Source organism: Lichenostomus cassidix, chromosome 2 (genome assembly GCF_008360975.1).
Source record: "Lichenostomus cassidix isolate B80296 chromosome 2, HeHo_3.0, whole genome shotgun sequence".
NCBI classification, from domain to species: Eukaryota; Metazoa; Chordata; class Aves; order Passeriformes; family Meliphagidae; genus Lichenostomus; species Lichenostomus cassidix.
In genome coordinates this window covers 19,787,860-19,809,296 of record NC_139482.1, presented here as the reverse complement: position 1 = coordinate 19,809,296, position 21,437 = coordinate 19,787,860, and the positions used below count along the sequence as shown (strand labels likewise).

The window sequence follows — 21,437 nt, the reverse complement described above, 5'->3', positions numbered from 1 at the left end:
TCTTTTATAATTTGGCTGAAATTGCACTGGTTGTTAGAATAATTTAAATTCCAGAAATTTAGTATTTTCTTATAACTCCAAATATTAATGAGTTGTTTTTTTCCTCAATTATTCATATGATGTTTGACAGTTCAAACAACTAAAGTGTCATTTAGAGTGAATTTTAAAAATAGTTTCTGCCTGCTCTTACCTTTAGTGTGTTCAACATAGATGCATTTTTCTATGGAAATATCACTCTTGATTATGGAAATACTCAAAAGCCATCTGGAAAAGGTTCTGAGCAATGTTTAAAAGAGTAAATATCTTTAAGGTCCTGCTTTGAGCAAGGCCTTCACCTAAATGACCTTCAGAAGTCCCTTTCAGTGGGAGCTGTTCCATAATTCTGTGGTCAGTAGTGGTGTACAGGATAAAGAACTTTCAATGAGCTGAAGCAGAAGATGTGACAAAGGCAGGGGAGAGACAGGGCCACCACCTTAGGAAGAACTGCTGTCCTGGCTGCCATATGGTCAGTGCTGCCACCCACATCAGGCTTAAGCTTCCCACTAATATGAGATCAAAGCACAGATACCACAAGCAGCCTCCACTAATGCTATTTTTGTAGTGTCCTGTCAGGTGCTACAGCTCGAGAACTATGGCTTGTTTGGCAGGATTTGTGCCAAAAGCAGCAACAAGAAGAAGACATGGGACAGAGGGCCATAATCTACTGCAAATAATGGCAGGGAAGGGATGATAATGTAGCCCAGGCTGCTCAAAGCATTATTGGAAATGGCAAGGGCCAGCAGGAACTTCAGTCTGGTGTCCTGCCCTTTGATGGCTTCTGCCTTGAGTTTGTGAGGCTAGTTTAGCTGAGTAGGTGGCTTTGGCTAATGATAACTCTTAGATTTTACCACAGGGGTTAATTAAAATGTCCAAAGGAAAAGGATGAGGTCAGTTAAGACCAAAAATTTCATCTTTTAGGGTCCTGCCTGAATTTAAATTAGTTCTTTGTATCTGTCAAGATCCTCTAAAGACTATAGAAAGTCAGTAATCAGAGAAGTTGGAGGATAGACGTTGTTTTGAAAACAATATACACTGAAACTAGTCTTAATGTTGCACATTTTTTTACAGTTTCAGGTCAGGTATCAATTCAATTGATTGTCAGATCCCAGTAGTTCTATCAATTTTCTTTTTTAAACACGCTTGGAAAAATTCCAATATCCTGAATGAGTTTCTAAAATTTGTTGAATTGCGCTTGAAATGGCATCTGTGGAGTGTCCTGAAGTGACAAAGAACAGTAGAAAGGGCTGATGGAAAGAATGCATATGACTTGTGTTCTGTGAGAGGTTTTCTCCAGCCATGACAATGTGGATCTCTGTAGAGTCCTATCATACCTATACAATGGGGCTGTCTACTTGAAATAAGCCAATAAATTTGATTTTTTAATAATGACTTCTTAAAACTAGGTCATATTGACGGTTAATTTAACCTCGAATCCTATCCCTGATGGTGTCCAAAGCAGGCATTAAATGAAGAGCCCAACAGTTGACAAACATCAAGTGGTAACTTTTTCTTCACCTCTCTTGGCCTCAATGTTTACAGCTCTGGGATTTCCTGAGCCAATGCAGTGGTTTTGAATTCATAGGTATATGGAAAATTGCATGCAATTAACCTTGGGTTTGAATTTATTCTAACAGTTCCAGAGTAAGTCCTCAAATAAACAACTTTTAATGTCTGATAAATGTGAGGTGATTTGTTCTGATTTGCAGGGAATAGAAAACAAAAAGTCCATGTAGACAGTTATCAATAGGCTGGCTAATAGACTCAGTGTATATTGTTACAAAATTTTCCTCTATACATGTCTCCAGAAAGCCAGCAGTGATAAACATATGTTATTGTGACTTTTTAAAAAAAATAATAAAGTATTTTTTAATCAAAGGCTTATTTCTTTTTTCTTCCTATTGATGTTTGTAAATAGCCTATAGGTAGACTATTTTGGCTTGGTTCAGAGAAATCAATGTAAATTCACCACCTTCTGTGAGGAGCCATGGTAGCTCTGTGTGTGTATTATCTTTTACTATTTCTCTCATTAAAAGAAATTTTCTCTGATCAGTCTTTCCTTCCTTAAGAATCTTCAATTTTGCATTTAATTTCTCAAGCCAGTTACTGTATATTCTTTATGAAGTTCATTCTGCATTTTAGTCTTTGGATGCTTCCTGCTGCTGCTCTGTGCCCCAGTATTTGCACTTCATCAGGAAATGTACATGCCCAGAAACTGCAGGACTGGACACCTTCTAAAAAGTGGTGAAAATAGTCCACATACATTTTTGTATGCAAAAATGCCTGAAATGAACAGCCACATTCATGCTAGTGTGACTAATAAGTAATTACTGATAAAGAGTAAGAATGAAAGCAAATTGGAAGAGTCAGCTTATTTTGTGAATTTGTCTGTAGACAACATGAGCTAAAGGTCTTGTATCACTGGCAGTGCTTTAGAAAAAGTCCTGAAATTGCTGAAATAGGGACAGAGATGGTAGTGAAAGAAAGGAATTCCTTACTCTATGTTTTAAAATATTCCCATGATTTTTATTGTGTTCAGGGAAAGCTGTCTGTCTGCTCTTCATTAGAGAGTGAGTGACTTTGCTGTAGCTCTGATCAGCCAGGAGACCAATCACAGACATTCCCAGCCTCATCAGAGGCAGAGCAGGTGCAAGGGCAGCACATGAGGAGCTCTGGCACCTTCCTTGCCCTTTGAAGCAGATCAGGCTGGGCACAAGGCTTTGGTTGCAGACAGGAGTGAGGTTATCCCAGCTCAGCTCGGGTCAATGGCTCTGGCATGTGGACCACAAGCAGCTTCCCTGACATGCTGCTGCACTTTGGAGATGCAGCATCTTTTATTTACCACTGAGTGGAGTCCTTAGCAAGACTACAGATGTGCAAGTCTGGATTCCCCAGTTGCTGAGTGACATTTCTCTCAGAGCAGCTTGGCAGTGAAGCTGTGCCTGGCATCACAGCCAGATTGTTCAGGGCATGGGTGGATGCTGGGCTTGTCATCAGGGTACCACGAATAGAGGGTTACCTTTTGGCACCATTTTCAAATCCAGTTTCTACCAAATATTTAATACAGACTTTTTTTTTGTTTGTTTGTCTGACAACTTAAGAGAGATGCTTATAAAACAATATTAATTTCAAAATGAGTGTATCTTTACTCATTATAGTTCACTGGCCCTTTCTTTGGACAATGTCTTATATCAGACACTCACCTTGGCTCTCTTCTAGTGGCTGTGATTGCTATATTAACCCAACTGAAAATCTGGGTTAATAATCCCATATATTCATCTCCCATAGTCAAGTAGATGCATGCTTCCAATAGGTTGTAAAATTGCAGCAGGTCCCAACCAGATGTGAGGTTTCAAGAAATTTGGGTTCCAATTCTTCAGGAAATTAATTATGTTGTAAGTGTGAAATGAAACCACAACAATCAAACAATCCAAATAAATCAGTCGTGAAAAGAAAGTAAGGAAAATGAGCTAAAAGCAACTATTTTCGTCATTTCATATTTCTGAGTGGCTGTGGGTACCTGTTTGTCATCCTGCACTCACTCATATGGTTTCCCAGTATCAGATTCTCTTCCAAAACTTCTATCTACCTCTCAGTACTCTGCTTCTTGTCAGTACCTTAACCCCTGCAATTGCCAGCTTTCCTCAATCTCCTAATCATCAGTCTGATGTGCAGGGACCCTCGACGGGATCCTCGACTTCTTACTGGTCTCTGCAAAAGCAAAATGCCATGCAGGAGCACACATGGATCTTTGTTCATACCAATCCTGGCTGTGTGAATAGACAGGGGCAGCAGAGGAGAGAAAAGCACAGAAGATGCTTCACCTGGTGTGTGGGGAAAACATGGGAGTATCCTTCCTCAGAGATGCTCAAAATGTGAAGCTCAGCAAGGCAATTGCAAAAATAACAATTATAATTCCTAACATACAGCATTGTGCAAATCTGTTGTCCTCCTGTTACTGTCAAGTTCTTACCTTGCATTTTACTTGAGTCTTGTAAAAACAAACATGCATTGTATAAATCTTCAGTACACAGACACACTGTGTTATCTTACTGGAATGTGTCACTTCCATGTCACACTAACTGTGCTGTGAAACAATGTGTCAGTTCAGATTTTTAAGCTTTAAAATACCTTATTTTCAATTTAGGGGGGATTCCAAGGATGCTTGAACAACCATGTTGTCTATGGTTCTGGATGTCACTGAAAGAGAAATGTGAATGCAATTTCTTTCTTCAAATGCTAAAGTAAGCAATAGAAGACATGATGTAATTTAAAGCTTAAAGGTCTTAGAGTTTTATATATCCTGTGAATAGGAACCTATAATCATACACATAATAGAAACAGGGAGCTGAAAAGGTCCTGCCCAAAGGAAGTCAGCTAAAACTGATCAGCTGCTGAAAGAGCCAACAATGCTTTTAAAGTTTCCAATAGCAGCCATGATTTCACCTCTCTCCTGGGCAGCCTTGCCAAAGCTTCTGTACTAATAATGTTGGAGTGCTTTGCAGTGCTGCTGGCTCCTCAGGACAGCTGGGCTAGAGTAGCCCACATCATCAGCCAGCCATAAGCTCTTGGTTGCTCCAGAACAGGCTGGCAATGGCTGTGCTCAGCCTGCTTCATGGCAATGGTCCCTGGAATGCTGGACATGCCCAGCTGGACCTAGAAATCCCTTTGGGGAAGTGTCCACTGCCATGGGTGAAGGACACATGCCTACACTCATTTACTGAGCTCTGCAATATTGCCTTTTCCTGAGCACTACTTAATTTAAATTAATTAATGGTGCCTAGTTACAAGCTGGGCTTAAACCATGACATGAAGTTTAAATAATTAATTAGTACACTTTACCCTTATTTGAGCTGTTAACATACAGAATAGTGCAGAATAGTACAGAATCTTTCCATAAAACCCTTGTCAGTACACCTACCAACTCAACATAAGTTACTAATTACTGTTCTTTTTATAGGACTATGATTCCTTGCTATCTAGTCATCCTCTCATGATTAGCAAATAGTACTGCTTTTTCTACTACTTTCCCAGGAATTCAAGTCTGCCTGACTTATAATTCCTAGGTGTTTTTATACGTTCAAACCTTGCATAGCTTTCCTCAGTGTATAGAACTGGAAATTTATCCAAGTCTTCCAGCTTGTCTGTAAGAGTTAAGAATAGTCAAATTACTCTGCTTAAAAAAAAGAAAAGAGGTAATTTTTGTGGTTATCCTACAGCCCAAACATCACATTTGGTTTTCATCTTTAATCTATCCTGTTGTTTTATGCAGAGTTGGGCAGAAATTTTGTAAACTAAACAATGTCCATGGCATAGGAAATGATCTTGCAAATATTTCCTTATCTTCCATTGTTTACATGCCTCCTAATGAAGTGTCTGACAAAATGCTGTGGAAATGAAGAGCAGACTTTAAACAGTGCATGCTGTGTTTTGGTGTGAAGCATTAAGCTCATGAATGCAGAGACACTGCCTTATGTAAAATAAGAAAAATGTATTCTGCACTGAAGCTTTCCAGAACAGATTTAAGTGTGAGAGACTGTGATGCTGCCAAGAAAAAGTGTGAGATTATTGAAATTGTGGGCAGGAGCCCAAACTCATTTTAAATGCATATTGCCTTCGTAATATGGAAAATCAGCTAATTTAAGAGTACTCTGTACACTCAGTGATAAGAACAGCACCCAAAAAAATGTACTTTGATGGATGATGTGTCTACTTAGATGAATATTTAGAGGTAAGCAGTTACTGAAAAATACATGTCATTGGCTGCAGAGGATGTAGCCTTGGATAGTCCTTTAGCTGAGAGCTGGCTCTGACTAGAATTTGAAGCTTTGACCAAGACTCACCAGCTTTCTAGAGGCAGCTCTGATCATCCTAGCAGTTTTTAGTGCAGTGTAACATGACACAAGGTCTTGTATCTGAAGAACTGAAAACATTTTTCTAGATGCCATATAGACTTCACAACACTGTAATTTTGTGCAGATGCAGAACTTAGAGGATATGGTTTGACTGGAAGGGAGGAGCACCTGGTATATTGCACAAGGGCAGAGCTGGGAACAGATAGACTAACCTTTGATTTTTTCTGCTCCTGGATGTGTTCAAAATTAGGACAACACCCTTGTAGCTCTTTACAAGCTCACATTATTGTCTGCCTAAATATGGATTACTTTAGGCAGGGGATAAGTGTCTTTGTCTCCAAAACAGGCAGTTCTACACAAATGGTGTGACCAACACTGCATGCCCAGGGCATGGTCAGGCTAAATAAGGTGATATTTTCAGCATTAGACAGTCCTGAGAACTAGGTAAACTGAACTGATGACTGAGCCCCAGGCAAATCACTTTCTGCTCCTAGAGAGCAGAAAGTGATTCAGACCACAAAAAGAAGTAAAAAAAAGAGGAAAACGCGCTGCAGTGATATTGTAATACTCAGACAATGCCTGGAAGAGCTGTCAGAGATTTAGATGCCCTTTATAACAAAGAAATCTGGAAACTATTTCAGATTAAAGCCAGCCCATACAGCTCTTTAAAAACTCCTTTTGCTCTTTTATTTGAACTAATGTGCACAACTTACCAGAAAAAAAAAAAAAAAAAGAAACCAAGCCCTACAGATCTTTTTATAGTTTTGTAGTTAAGAGATTCCTTTGGTAACAGTCAATGTGAATGTCTGCTCTATCTGCTTCTGTGCAGTTAATTACAAAATTTCCTTCCCCTTTCAGAAAACAGGTTTGATACAATTGTAGTTGGAAGGTTTGTGAGGAGGGAAAGAGCTCCAGTGTCTTCCTTGCCAGTGGGTGCAAAGAAACTTCAGTCACTACATGTCTCCTCCCATAGAGACTGACAGATAGGTCAGGCCATGAATCTGTATTGGGCATTAGGACATTTTTCAGATGTGGAATTTTTCACACACCCTTGTTACCCTAATTTAAAATCAGGTTCTGGAACTCACCAATCCACAAGTAGTGGGGAAAGGAAATGTACATTTTTCTGCCTACTTTCCTGCTTCAGCATGTTTCTCTAAGGTATTCAAGTCAAATGTAGCATTTAGATGTGGTAGAGAATTTTACAAAATGAAAAGGATTTAAAATCTTTAAAAAACTATCATAGAAAACCTTCAGTTGGAAAGGACCCATAAGGATGATCAAGGACAATTCCCTGTTCTTCACAGGACACCATAACACTAAACCATATGACTAAAAACATTGTCCAGATTCTTCTTGAAGTGTTTGCCCATGGGAAATATTTGGAAGCAATACTTTCTGGAAAGTGGTATACATTTTTTTTTCATAAGAAAGGAAACAGTGATAAAGCAAAGGAAGAAAACAAAGACTAATCACAGAGATAATACAAAGAACAGGCATTTTCCCAGTTATTTTTACAACTATATACAGTTATCCAGGAAGTATGGCTGGACTAATTATTTCTTTCTCACACTATCCATTATTTAAACAATAGTCCAAAAATACAAACTGATTATGTCCAATGACTGCTGAGGCTCAGTTAACAAGAAGCAGTTAAAGGGTAGTACAAAAGGCTGATGAGTCTGTCTGCAAACCAGCAGTCATGGAGCATATGTTGCCCTGCTGTACTGCAGCCAAAATATTGAGGGTGAGATGCTTGTGTCAGCAGGCAGGCCTGTGCAACATCTGCAGCTGTGACATGCACCCTTGGCTGCAGTTTGCCAGATGGGGACTCTTCCACCCCTTGAATCTGTCCCCTGTGGCCCCAGCACAGGAAAAAAGGGCTGAGACCTGCTGAGCTCCTGGTGCTCACTCTGATATTTATCAGGGTGGTGATGACTTTGGCTCTGCAGTTTACTCTCTGGCTTTAGCATGCTGTTCCCATTTTAACTCCCCACTCTCTCATTGTGGAAAATACGAGAAATTTTCAAGCAGTCAGCTGCTTTTTCTCTCCAAGGAAAGCAGGGTTGGGTCTCACCTTTCCTTTTAAGTCTAAGGTTGATGTTGCATGATGGACTTAGAGATTTGTCCTTGACACCAGAGCCTTTCAGGTCTCACTCCCACTCTCTCTGGCTCCAGTTCAACCTTGTTATGAGCTGCTCCAGCACTTTAAGGATAAAAGGAACTGACTTGTGCTTGGCATGCTGAAAGAGCTCTGTACAGGACAGGCAGAGCCAATGCCAGCTCCAGGGTGAGGGTGCCTCTGCCCAGCTGGGCACAGAGCACAGAAGAGCCACCATAAGCCCTGGGGGAACTGACTGAAGCTCTCAGTGAGGCTCAGCCTGAAATCCCCTCTCCTTCATCCTGCACTTTTCTCTTGCTCTTATTCCAAAGGGTGATTATTATTTTTCACTAAATTTGTGTGCTTTTTAAATTGAGCCTGTGTAGCTGTGTCTATATGATTCCTCCACCCCCAGCATTAGTGCCTCATGGGCTGGTGAAGCAGCTGAGAAGCCACCAAAGTAGATGTGCCACCTGTGACAATTTCCCAGAGACAGTCTCTCATCTCTCATCATGCTCTTTGCCAGTGTCCCACAGGTGCCCAAAACTTGTTTGTGCTGAACTGCATTAACTTGTAAGTTGAGGTTGAAGATTGCATAACAAGGCTGTGACTATGTTTCTTTTCATATAGTATATCTGAAACCTGAAAATAATTCATAATTTCCAGAGATGGAGAGGTAAAGTGGAAAACACTGAAAACTACTCTTGGTGAAAGAGAGATAAGTGGCTCTGTCTGATTTCTGACAGCTTCTTTCCTATTGTTTTTTTAAATTGTCTACTAATTAACATGCCCAAGTACTTAATTATCCTGTTAAGATTTTTTCCCCTGGTACCTAATTCTCCCTTGTTAACTGATTTCCTTTTTTTCTGTATTTCTTGCCTTTTCTGAATAGATATGTAGGATAATTTACAACCTTTTTTCATGCAGAAATATTTCACAACTTTGCAGACTGTTATTGTGTCCTGCTGTGGTTTTCCCTCCTGTGGACTGAGTTCTTCCATAATGTCCTCAGAGGTCATGTAATATTTTACTACACTTCACACAATATTTTCACATCATGGAATGGTTTTTTTCATTTAGAAGTTTTTCTAAACAAAATGAAATATTTCCATTGTAAAACTCTGCTGTAATAAAGTCATGCCTTTCCATGGTTATATAGTCTATAGTGTTCAGGAAAGGAGTGTTAGGAGTCCTGTTTTTCTCAAGTTTCCATCTTTAAGTTTGGAAACCAAACTGCTGAGTGCTGGCTCTGGATAGGAACTTGATCTGGGTAAAAAGCAATATGGGGCATTCCCTGAAATTGTGACTGACCTTTGGTATGGCCATCAAACTAGATTTACCTACTTCACAAGAAAAAGAAGCATTGTTTTTACAGTAAACCATTTTTCAAGTTGTTTTGGGTGCTTGTGTCCTAGTTGCATTTATGTAGGGATGTAGGATATTGGCAAACTCCTGTAGAAGGGCAGAAATTTTTATAATGCCCTGCAAAATGAATCTCCTAAAATTCACTCCTGTCTCATCTCACACATGAAAATATGAGACTTCTGTGTTTCCTGAGAGTAATTTTTTATTCTGCATAGGTAAGAGATAAGATTTAAAAGGTTTAGGATGAATTTGGGTATTTAGTATTTCACTGTTGGTTGGATCCCAGGAGCTCCACGTCTCCTCGGGAGAAACAGTGGGAAAGCAGTGAGATATAACCTTTTGTGCACCACCTGCTTTCCCAAGGAAGCGTGGTTTGCCCCCAGCGAGAAGTCATTCTTTTTTGAGGGTGAAATTTGTGCCCTGTGGTCTTGTTTTTTTTGAAATGTGGCATGTGACAGAATGTTTCCTTATTTAGCACTCAGAGTTTTTTACCCAACCATCCAGCCTCCAAACTGAGGAGGACTGGCCATTGTCCTCTCTTCAGCAGGACTTCATTGCCAGCAACTCTCACCATCCAGGTTTTGCTGAAGGGAAGAAAAGGAAACAGCATTTACAATTATGTTCTCCGTGTTCTTGCTTGTTCTGTCTCTTGTTCACAGTGCTTTGCAGCTGGTGGGTAAGTGCCTCCTGCTCACTTCCTGTGAAGGTTCTCATGAAAGTGCTTCCAGTCCTCTGGTTTTCTGGGTGATTGTGGTTCTGTGGTACTGTCAATATGCACATTATTAGTTTGGGGACAGGGAACCTCTTGATGGCAGGCAAGGGGCAGGGGGAGGATCTCATGGAAAAAAAGAAATGGTTAGGGAAGGAAGCAGAGGCTCAATTCTTAATGGCTTTATTCATATAGAGTGGCATTATCATTTCAATAATCCCAGAAGATCAGACCTAAGAAAATACTGACATATGTTTAAATGTCTTCTTTAAATTTATTTATTTATTTCTGTGTTCTGATTTTTGCGCTGTTGGTGTCTGGGTAATGGTTTGCAAAATCAGGGAGGAAAATCTCCAGGAGTGGTGAAATGTGGAAATATTTGTAGGACAATAAGATATTCGGATATATATATAGATATTGGCTGTAAAGGGGATTATGTTCACTGTTTTGAACAGACTCACTGAATTCACTGGCACTGATAAAGTGAGTGGAATAATATTTTTTTTAAATCAAATTGGATTAGGGTTAGGAAGTTTCTTATGGAATTGCAGTAACAATGCTACTGCTATCCCTTTTGCTGCACTTCTCTTGTATGTGTTAAATGGGTGGCTTCTGCAGACCTGAATGTTTAAGGTTAAATCCTTTCACCTTTCTAACTCCAGAGGAAAACTGTCACAGATTGTCTCAGAATATGTGGTATTTTTTTAATCACCATGGTCTCAGTGCAGGCCAGAATAATTATTTTCAGTGTACTCTATATTATCAATTATATCAATTTCCATTTTTTGCAGGCTTTTTAATGAAATATCTTTAACGTCTTAAATACATTTTTATTCAACATGATACTCACTGATCAAGACATGTATTAGGGACCAAAACTGGTTATGAATCCCACAATCTTTGGCAGGAAATACAACCGAATGGGTCACAAAGTACAAGACAAGGCAGCAGAGCAAAATCATAGGCAAGGCTCACAATGGCTGCTGATAAACTCACAGCAGGACTGAAATCAGCTCCCCTACTTCTACCTTACCTTGAAGCCAACACTTCAGACAAGATCAGAGAAACTGCCTGGAGAGCTAGGGACCCAATTTCTGGTACAGGTGTACCTTCTAACTTCCACCAGCCTTTCAGCACAGGCAAGGGTCAGATGCTGCTACTCCCTGGTCCTTGATACTTTCTCAGACTGCAATTGGCATCCCAAAGTCATTCCTAGTTTTATATTCAATGGCTCTTAGTAGGGATGGCAGATCTTGTAGGTCAGCAAGGCCAAGGAGCCCAGAGTGACCCGAGAAGCCCAGACCAGTTGCCTCACATTTATAGGATGGAACGGAAAGAAAAGGTGGATTTGGGAGTGGGTAGGCAAATGGCTCAGCAAAGATGGCTGTGTACCCACTAGGAGACCTGTAAGATCTGGCAGGCTGAGAAAAGTTTGTAGAGGTCAGAGGTCTACCAGGCCATGCATCTGAGGGTAGGTTGGAACAAGATAATGGTAATAGCAGTGTGGTTGAGGGAATTCCCATGACTAACATAAAACCATCCAACAAGCTGTGCTCACCTCAGCTGCTGCTGCTGCCCACCACTGATCCATGATATGGTGCCTTATAACCATGGCATACACTTTCCTTGTCTACTTTATTTTTAACCAGTAGAATTGATGTTGCTCTGGACTTTGTTGGAAAATATCATGTTTTTATCTAATATGAATGGAATGACATCTTGTTCATGTGAATAGGAAGCAGAATGATATCACATATCCACTATACATATATTCTATATTAATTATTTGCTATGTATTGTTTTGATTTACAGATACTGAAGCATTTTTAATATATAATCAAATCAACAGGGTCTGTCTTGAGGCATCTATTGCACAGTCAGTTAGAACTGCCACTTGCAATCAAGACAATGAATCACAAAAATTCAGGTGGATCACAGATCATCAGCTTATGAGTGTGAAACTGAAACTGTGCCTGGGGGTGCCACTGAAGGAGGATCAGGCCATGGTCACCCTGTATCCCTGTAATCAAAAAAGTGAGCTCCAGTGGTGGGAATGCAGAAATGAAAGCCTCCTTGCAATCCAAGGAGAAGAATTGTTTCTCAGTCCTGCCAACGAAGAGCATGATAACGTTTTGTTAAAGAAGGGGCTGAGTGCAAAGAATATGTGGAAGATTTATGGAGCCATGGATGTTTTATGTTCCCAGGGATATGAAGGTACAGAAAATTGATTCTTTCATCCTTTGCATTAATTCCTTTGTGAGTGTTAGAGTGTTTAGGATCTTTGGCTCTTACTAGTCTGACTCCTTTAGCAACCACTGGAGTTTTAGAAAATCCATGCACTGACGTACTAAATCTTGAATTTAATGTTATATTTATGTGCAAGCATGTATTATACATACACTTTTTTAATTCCATGTATTATAGTATATTAGTATTCCAAGTATTTTAAGTATTACCTGTACTCTCTCTATATACTCTAAAAATATATTAGTATAAAGGTATATACATACTTGCTCTTACACTATGTATAAGTAGTCTCTAAAGTCACTGCTGCTCACCATACTGTGTCACTACATTATTAATAGAACACATAAACACTGATGAGTTTCTTATACAGTCATATGGATATGAAATTATAACCCCATGAAAGAAGCACAATATGGGTGAGCTGAGAAAGGTCTGAAAGTACTGATTTAAGTGGAGGAAATGTGGCTTTTTTGACTCAGCAGATGAGGACGCTCATGAAATAATTATAGTCCCAGGTGCAATTACCTTTTGTGATTAGCTAAAGTCTGGTTGTTCTGAATGGCTTTCCCACATCCAGAATGAGTATTCTGAAAGCCATCTCACAGGATATTTGAACACTGAACTCATAGCCTTGCATGTGGGAGCTGCTTTGCTGTATGAGATACTTAAATTGTTACTGGAATAAAACCAGAGATAGTCTCATATATGTTTACCTTTTTCCAGAAACCAAGACTTATAAATATTAGTTCCTGCTCTTGCACATGTTATATGAATCTTAACATTGTTTGAAATAGAAGTATCTTAGGGTAGAACTCTGGAGCCTTATTAAGATGGTGAAAGCCTCTTGGACAGGAATTTAATTGTAGACTTCATCTATGATATATTACTTTTCATCAGAGTAGCACTCTAAAGCATATGTCAGCAGCTTAAGTCTGAAAAAGTGTTGAACCAATTTTTTTTATGATTATGGGAAAGGAACCATGGAAAGTGTTTTGAGATGTAATTCAGCCATAAACTTTACTTTTTCCTAGTTTACTTGTCATTTTTCATACTAACACTAACATTTTGTGTTCTCAGAGACCTTCACACTGCTAGGAAATTCTTTTGGGGCCCCATGTGTGTTCCCCTTCATGTACAAGAGGCAGTGGTTTGCGGAGTGCACGGCCGCGGGGCGCACAGATGGCTGGCTCTGGTGCGCGACCACCGCTGACTACGATACGGACCAGCGATACGGGTTCTGCCCATCCAGAGGTAAGGTGCCTATTCCCCTCAGTGGTACTGGCAAATGAGCTTGAGCAGAATTTTATTCTCTTTACAACAACCACTCATCACTTACAAGAATGTATTTTGGTATGTGATGCATCGCCACATCCTGCTGCTCACCATGCAAGGAAATAACATGTTGCACAAAGATGTGGAGAGAGTGACTGAAGAGTAGAACAGCACTCAGCTCCCACTAGCTGTGGGGGTGTTGCAGAGCAGCACAATAATTTTGAGCTCCTCACTGCTTCCCAGCCAGGATGTGTGCTGTCACTGTTGCACGACCCTTCTGTGAGGACCCCCATTGTGATGGGTGTGGGCACAAAAATGAGTACTCTAGGAAGATTGATGTTGAAGTGAATGTTTCAATCTGCATGATTCTCATGTGAATATATTTTTGAAGTGGAATGTGTCCTTTTATCCATGCTGTTAAGCCCTGTTCATATTGTTAGTGAATCAGCCTTTCCACCCCTTGATATCTACCTGGCATTTCTCTGCAATTTCAATCACTTTCCTATATGTCTGTGGTCACTTCCCCCTCTATCTCCTTTTATGGCTTTGTTATTGCCAGGAGAGCTTTGCATGCATGACGTTGAAATCTTCACCTGACACATCTCAACTTTCCCCTGTATTTCTCCCTATGGCTCCTGTTCAACACTGTCTTTTATTGTTAGAATGCCCCTTTACTACAATTGATTTAAAGTGCTTGAAAGAGCAATGTAAGTGATATTTAAGGAGATGAACGAGAACCTGCCACACAGAGTGAGAACCTGCAACTCAGTTTTCTGTCCGCAAGTTACAGTGACCTCTGTTGTAATTATTTTCTCCACAGATAAAGACAGCACCTGGACTACTGATCTGTCAACAAATGTTCACTACCAAATAAACTCTGACTCAGCTCTCACGTGGCACCAAGCCAGGAGGAGCTGTCAGCAGCAAAATGCAGAGTTACTGAGTATCACAGACATTCATGAGCAAACATACCTTAAAGGTAAGGTAGTGAAGCACACCCTGGGTTACATGCAGGATGTTCAGGTCATCATAACAGCTAAGGATTATTTAGTATGATTGTGGCCACTGCCTTTGGACCAAAATATGTGTGGGCAAGAAAAGAAAATCCTACAGAATCGTCAAGTTCCGATGAAAATTGCTGCAAAATTTACACAGAGTTCAAAGTATTCCAGCATCCTGCAAAGTGTAACAGTTTGACTTCATATTTACAAATCTTATTTTATATTAAAATCTCATTGATTTTTTTTTGATGGGGAAAAATCTTGAAAAGTAAATTAAAGTTTTACTTTTGGTCAAAATGAAACTCTAAAAAAACTGAAAAAAAAAAGGAAAAGAAAAAGAGATATATCTTTATGCCAAAAGAAAGATGCGCTATGTTTCAAATTCTGTTTTGGCAGCTGTTTTCTTCATTCACTTGGCAAACTGAAAAATATTAGTTATTTATAAATATCAAATTGCATCTTTACTTATCCATGTATAGCTGAAGGAATGACATGGAAGAAACTATTTATTGTTGGTTTTAAGGATTAATTTAAATTCTAACAGCATTATCATTATTGTTTATACTTATACTCTACCAATATTTCTACTTATATGTACAGAATTTAGCCTATTCTACAGAAACAATTTTATCTTGGATATACTCTGTGAATATAATCTATGCTCATTTTGTATTAATTGACGGAATAAAACAGGGAGTTTATATTTGTTTGCCTTTTACAGTATTCAAAGCTTTGGCATATTTCAATTCATCAGGTATCTCAGTCTCTACAGACATTTGCAGTTAGAAATTTAGGAATTGCAAATCTTCCTAGAGGCATTGTTAGTAACCATTGCTAATACAAGAGTGATTTATAAAATAGTTTATCTTCTTTTTGTAATTTAGGATTAATAGAAGGTACAGATTCTGCACTGTGGATTGGACTCAACAGACTGGACTTGAGTAGTGGATGGGAGTGGATTGGAGGAAGCCCTTTCCAGTACCTAAACTGGGCTCCAGGTAGATGGGACTTTGTTTGATTTTCTGTTTCCAAAGAGAAAATATACATACCTCAAATATGATTGTAAATTTTATTATCAGATAGATATGCCATAAGCATTTTAGTTTTTCTTGCTTTAGCTTTAGAAAAGTCTCTTTTTCTACAGCAATATAAGACAGAAACCTTCAATGTATTGCAAAAATATTTTAGCTGTGAAAACAACACTACCTGTCCCAAAAATATCCAGTATTCCATTTCTTGACTAGCAACAAAAGCATGAAGAATTTACAGGTTCGTATTCACTTACATAACTCACATACTGCATTTCATACAGACATTTCCATTACCAGAGACCTGCCTTAGCTCTTGCCAAAGCTGGGAAAGACATGGCCTCCATCACTTCATCCAGGAGTTTTCTCTCACATGTGTTTTAGAGCTTAGAGCTCTGCTTGTCTTTCAAAAAAGTTCATTTTTTTTTGTCTTCCCAAAGGAAGCCCCTCTCCAGAATCTGGAAAGCTCTGTGCAGTTTTGAATCCTGAAACCAAAGCTAAATGGCAAAATTGGGAATGTGATCAGAAACTTGGTTACATTTGTAAGAAAAGGAACATTACTTTGGTTCCTTCAGGTATGTTGATATATATTGATAATTAAAGAAGAAGTTATCTGAATTGCTCAGCATATTGACAAAGATGAACAGAAGAATTTTCTTAGAAATAGAAACTATTTTATGTTTCTCTAGTTTGCTTTTTACAACTATTGCAACCTTTCTAATCTGATCTCCAGTCCCACAATACACAGAGTGAAACAGATAAAAGCAAAGAATGCCCAACTAGTCCCTTCTGTCCTTGTTTCAGTGGCCAGGTCTCCCTGTAAGTACAGACACTCCTGACCATCAAAAGGGAGAACAGCCCAAAATTATTTTTCAGAAGAGGGGAATTAGTAAAAATAAGAACGAGAAAGAAAGATGCAGAATTTATTGTGGTTCTAAGTGATTTTCCATGACTTGAGGCCAACCAGCATCCAGGTTAGCAAGTTCAGAGGTCTCTGCAGAAGTGGTGGAGGATTGAGACAATGGAAGATTGATACATTGAAGTGAGAAAATATATTTTAAGTGTATGAACATTTCCCTGTTGGTGTGTCCTTATGTATTCATCTAGCTGTAAATCTATCTTGATGACTTTAACTCTATAAATACATTTAATCCTTTAAAAATTTATAAACCTTCTGTGTTAACTGTAGATAATGTCTGATTTCTCCAATCTGACAAATAAGTACTAGGCAATACAGAAGTTGATAAACTTCATAAATTACAAAATGATTAATACATTACAAAATTAATATATTTGTTGCAGACATTTGACTAACATTAGAACTTGTATTAGATATTATTTGTATTAAAAAGCTTTCCTTCTCCAAGCTAAAAATTGCCTGATTTAGAGTCACATTTATGTTTCCTACACTTCGTGTTCATCATTTCCTCATCATGAGAATTTCAAAAGAAAATTCTTAGTTTAGAACCTTCACACAGATTAAGTGAAAATATTTCAGTGCCATGTCCCTTGCACGGCATCTGAACTCCTCTGAAGCCTTGGTGTGTGTTCCCAGGTGATTTTGGGTCTGTGACTTGCCCAGATAGATGGGTGCCATATGGAGATCACTGCTATAAGATCTTCAGGGACAGCAAAGGATGGGAAGGAGCTTTGACCTCTTGCCAGACGGAAGGGAGTCACCTGGCCAGCATCCAAAGCCTTGAGGAGCACAGCTTTATGGTGTCTCAGCTTGGCTACAGTGAGTATTTCCAGGGGTTCTCTTGCCTTTGCCTGTATGGAAAACCAGACAGTTGAATTGAGAGTTCCTGCTGAGCTCTGGATGTTGTCAAAACTCTGATTTTACTTACTGCCAAAATAATTGATCTAGGACTGGGGGGCTGGGCTTAGGGGCTTTCTCAGTTTTTTTCAGTTTGTTGAAAGAAGCTTAAAACATTCACACTTCAAGTTACATAAAACCAGTATTTTAAAATCTGACCAGTGCAACGGAACTAAAAAGGAACTATTCAGAATTCTACCGTACTATCATCTATCATTCTATCATCATGGTGTATCAGCACTAGGCTGGTAATTCACATCCACTGTTATGAGGAAGAAGAGCCAAATTTTTTCATCCAGTGCAAGGATTTCCTTACAGCCTTAATTTTCCAAAGCAGAGAGTCTTTATTTTAATATCTATATAAAATATTAACTTGTAAAATGACCATAAAACACACTGAATGATTTTATGCTTCAGAAATTTGTGAAAGGAATTATATGTCCAAAGTTTGATGGCCCTGTGGAAAGGGTGGAGTGCCATAATAGGTCTTATCTCTGTGTCCATCTTTTAGAGCCAACAGACAAGCTGTGGATTGGGCTGAACGACCGAAAGGTTCAAATGTATTTTGAATGGAGTGATGGAACCCCAGTGATGTACACGAAATGGCACCTGGGAGAGCCTTCCACTACAAACAACAGGCCAGAAGACTGTGTACTGATCCAGGGCCAGGTGCCATCACCCAATACATATTCTATTTCCATACTGAAACTAACTTCCTAATAAAAGAATAACGTGCTCTGTTATTTCAGCAAACGGCTAAGGCCGGAAAAAGGGATGTAGGGAAAAAGAATGAGATTGAATGTGACTTAAAAAAAAAAAGGAAGTGTTACTGCATCACTGGTGAAATTTTCTTTTTAAGGGAATTGGGAAGTCACAAATGAAATTATTAGGGCTACAAAACAGGTCTCTGAAGGTATTTTGAGTACATTATCTCCGTTTCTCTGGTGGTAACGATGGTATGTGGGGATTTCTGATTCCTGCTGGTTCCCCTGTACCTGCTCATTTGCCATCCCATAGCACAGCTGCCTGTGTATGGCCCTGCACAACAGGTCAGGGACCAGCTCCATGCACCCTCCTCCCTTATCACTGCCAGCTGTGGCTGTACTGCTGTAGCCCAGTCTACTGTTTCACTGAATGTGAGCAGATTTGGTTTTGTTATCATGTAGGAAAATTGGATAACGAAAAATTTCCATTTAAAAATAGAAGGAGAAAGAAAAATAATAATTTTCATTATAAAGAAAGACATTATTTATCTTCTTTAGATTAATCATCTTTGTCTTCTTTTTATTTCAAACTTTTTCCTGACACAGAATGGCTATTGGGCAGACCATGCCTGTGAGAAGAAGGCTGGCTACATTTGTAAAAGAAAAGCTACATCACAAATAGCTGGAGAAAAAGAAAATACTGATGCAGGTTGCAAAAAAGTAAGTGTGTGAAAATGGAACATCAGTTTCTCAGATGAAATAAGTACCTTGCCTGAGAATCACTTAAAATTATTTGAATTATTTGTAATTATTTACATGGAAGGGTTTTTTGGATTTATTTATTTCAAAGCTTCTCCCTCTCAGTTACTCTAAATTTCAGAAAACCATATACAGAACCTCCTTAGGAGTAATCTGTAATTTCACTGCAAAAAGTTTCTAATTCATAATATTCATTATTGTCTCACTTCATTAATTTTTAAGTGGCATATTTCACTTGATACATGATATCACAATTAATTAAAAATTGGATGGAAATCCTGAAACCATGTTACAGGGCTGGAGAAGATATGGGACCTACTGCTATTTTATTGGACATGTTCCAGCAACATTTTCAGAAGCAAGCACCACTTGTGAAGGAGAAGAAGGTTACTTAGCCACAGTTGAAAGTAGGTATGAGAATGACTTTTCCTTGGCTTTTAAATAACTAAAGATTGTATCTTATGAAATATTCCTAGAAAAGCTAACAACACCAATGTGTTTAAGTAACAGATGAGGTCTCTAGTTGAACAAAATAGTCTTGCTTTTTTTGTTGTTTATATGGAGTCAGAATCCTGTGGTAAGGTCTTTCCCCCAGAGTGATGTAAGGAAAAGGAGAAAAGAATTCATTACCACATTAGACAAGTAGGATTTAACAGCTTTGTTTTCACTTGTATCTTTATGATCCCTTTTACAGATATGAACAAGCCTATCTGACTAGCCTTGTTGGGCTGAGGCCTGAGAAATATTTCTGGCTTGGCCTCTCTGATGTGCAGGATCAAGGCACTTTCAGGTGGGCCAATGGTGAAGATGTCTCCTTCACACACTGGGATGCAGGAATGCCTGGTAGGTGCTCTCTGAGAGATCGTGGTCCCCATTTGGGTTTGCTGGGGCAATGTCTCCTGAATTTTATGTTTTAAACTTTTGGTATATTTTACAAGCACTGGCAGTTTTCAAATCCCAGATTTTAATTTCAAAGGGAAAGATTTGAACTGCAATTTTGTATTAGGATATCTGATCTATTTACCCATAAGATTTTTGGCCCATCTTCACAGGGAGATAAAAAGAGTTACAAACAGGTCCTGAGACTATTCCACACTTGGCCTTCTAGAGAAAAAGTTAGCCTGGGAGGGTATCTTTGGAGAGTCTATTTCAAGCTGAAATATCAAGATAATAGATTATGGAGAAAATTGATGGCATGAAGTCAGGACTAAGCATGGCTGCAAAAGTATCCAGGAGCTGTTAAGATTACATGAAGTGAACTCTAATCTGTAACTTCCTGCTAAAGCTGCCTTGACATCTAAGCTTTATAAAAAGACAAATTTGCTGCCAACATCTAAAATGGTTCCAGGGAGATTTGGGGAAATACAGATGAATGAGTCATTTGTAAACTTGCTGAATCTGAATTAAGAAAGATATAGTGGGAAAGATATATAAAATCACTTCTGGAAAGATCACTTCATAGATCTCCTGGAGCTCCCCACAGAAGGCAAAAGCATTTGAATTATGGAAATCCATTGTGTGGTCTATCTCAATTACCAAAAGCCTTTCAGCTGATCTGACCTAACATGGAAAAGCTCTTACATGAATAAAAATATTTATCAAAAGGCACTCAATGGAAGGTGGATTTCTTTTTTAATGGGGGCTATTTTTTACTGGGGAAGTGTGGTCACCAACAGAGTCCCATAATGACCTGTGCCAAAGCCCATGCTGTTCAATATATTGGCAGACTACTACCTGGAAAAGGTGGAATAGTGAGGTGACAAGATTTGCTGATGATAGTAAATTATTTCTGATAGCAAAGATGAGCAAACTCAGGATGGTATCAGGAGAATAAGTGACTGAGCATGATCAGTAAATCAGCAGGTGATCTTTGATGCAGGTAAAGGATGCTCTTAGGAACAAATATATGTCTTGAATTGAAATAAAATGATGGATTTATAGCTGATCATTTCATTTCAGTTCTTGGCCCCATGGTAGACAGGTCCATTAAAATATCATGTCTGTGCCCAACAGAAATTTTAAAAAAAGCCAAATAAAATGTTAAGAATACTTACGAAATTAAGAAAGAACACAAATAAGCCATTGAATAAGCCCATTTTGTTCATTTGGCTGCATCTTCTTGCAGGCAGCTTGCAGGCAGCTATGTTTCCCTCTGGGAGAACAATCTAAAATTTCAGCAAACATCAGGGGATAAATTTCACCCTGAATCTGTCTAAGTTTGCATGCCTGCCCTCTGTGTGCACCTGTGGGGTTATTTCCATCTATGTGAAAACCACTAGTGACCAAGGCAATGCTACCTCATGTAAAACAGGTTTAACATAAATAGAAATTAGTTTCTTGCTTGAAAACACAAGATTTCACTGTAAAAACTCTCAACCTACTTTCTAACCAAAGGACACTCAATTTTTTTTTTTTTTAAAAGCAGGATTCTATGTGGATCATGACCTTCTCAAACAGAAAATACTATTCTTCCTGTGTGAAAAACACCTGAAGTATAACTGCTGTTCACATGTTCTTACATGGCAAGAAGTGAATGGCTGCTGT

At 38.8% G+C, this 21,437-nt stretch overlaps 1 protein-coding gene across 1 annotated transcript in view; it reads left to right on the top strand.

The window, feature by feature from the left end:
* The first annotated feature begins 9,868 nt into the window (after window positions 1-9,868).
* The window catches only part of LOC146440914 (macrophage mannose receptor 1-like), a 30,125-nt gene continuing 18,556 nt past the window's right edge, over window positions 9,869-21,437 (top strand). Inside the window, exons 1-11 of the mRNA XM_085050592.1 lie at window positions 9,869-10,033; window positions 11,879-12,280; window positions 13,391-13,564; window positions 14,406-14,564; window positions 15,471-15,584; window positions 16,055-16,189; window positions 17,170-17,352; window positions 17,942-18,099; window positions 18,741-18,854; window positions 19,189-19,304; window positions 19,588-19,736. Coding sequence (XP_084906718.1) covers window positions 9,976-10,033; window positions 11,879-12,280; window positions 13,391-13,564; window positions 14,406-14,564; window positions 15,471-15,584; window positions 16,055-16,189; window positions 17,170-17,352; window positions 17,942-18,099; window positions 18,741-18,854; window positions 19,189-19,304; window positions 19,588-19,736 — 1,762 coding nt within the window. The 5' untranslated portion in view covers window positions 9,869-9,975. The remainder of the gene's footprint in view (window positions 10,034-11,878; window positions 12,281-13,390; window positions 13,565-14,405; window positions 14,565-15,470; window positions 15,585-16,054; window positions 16,190-17,169; window positions 17,353-17,941; window positions 18,100-18,740; window positions 18,855-19,188; window positions 19,305-19,587; window positions 19,737-21,437) is intronic.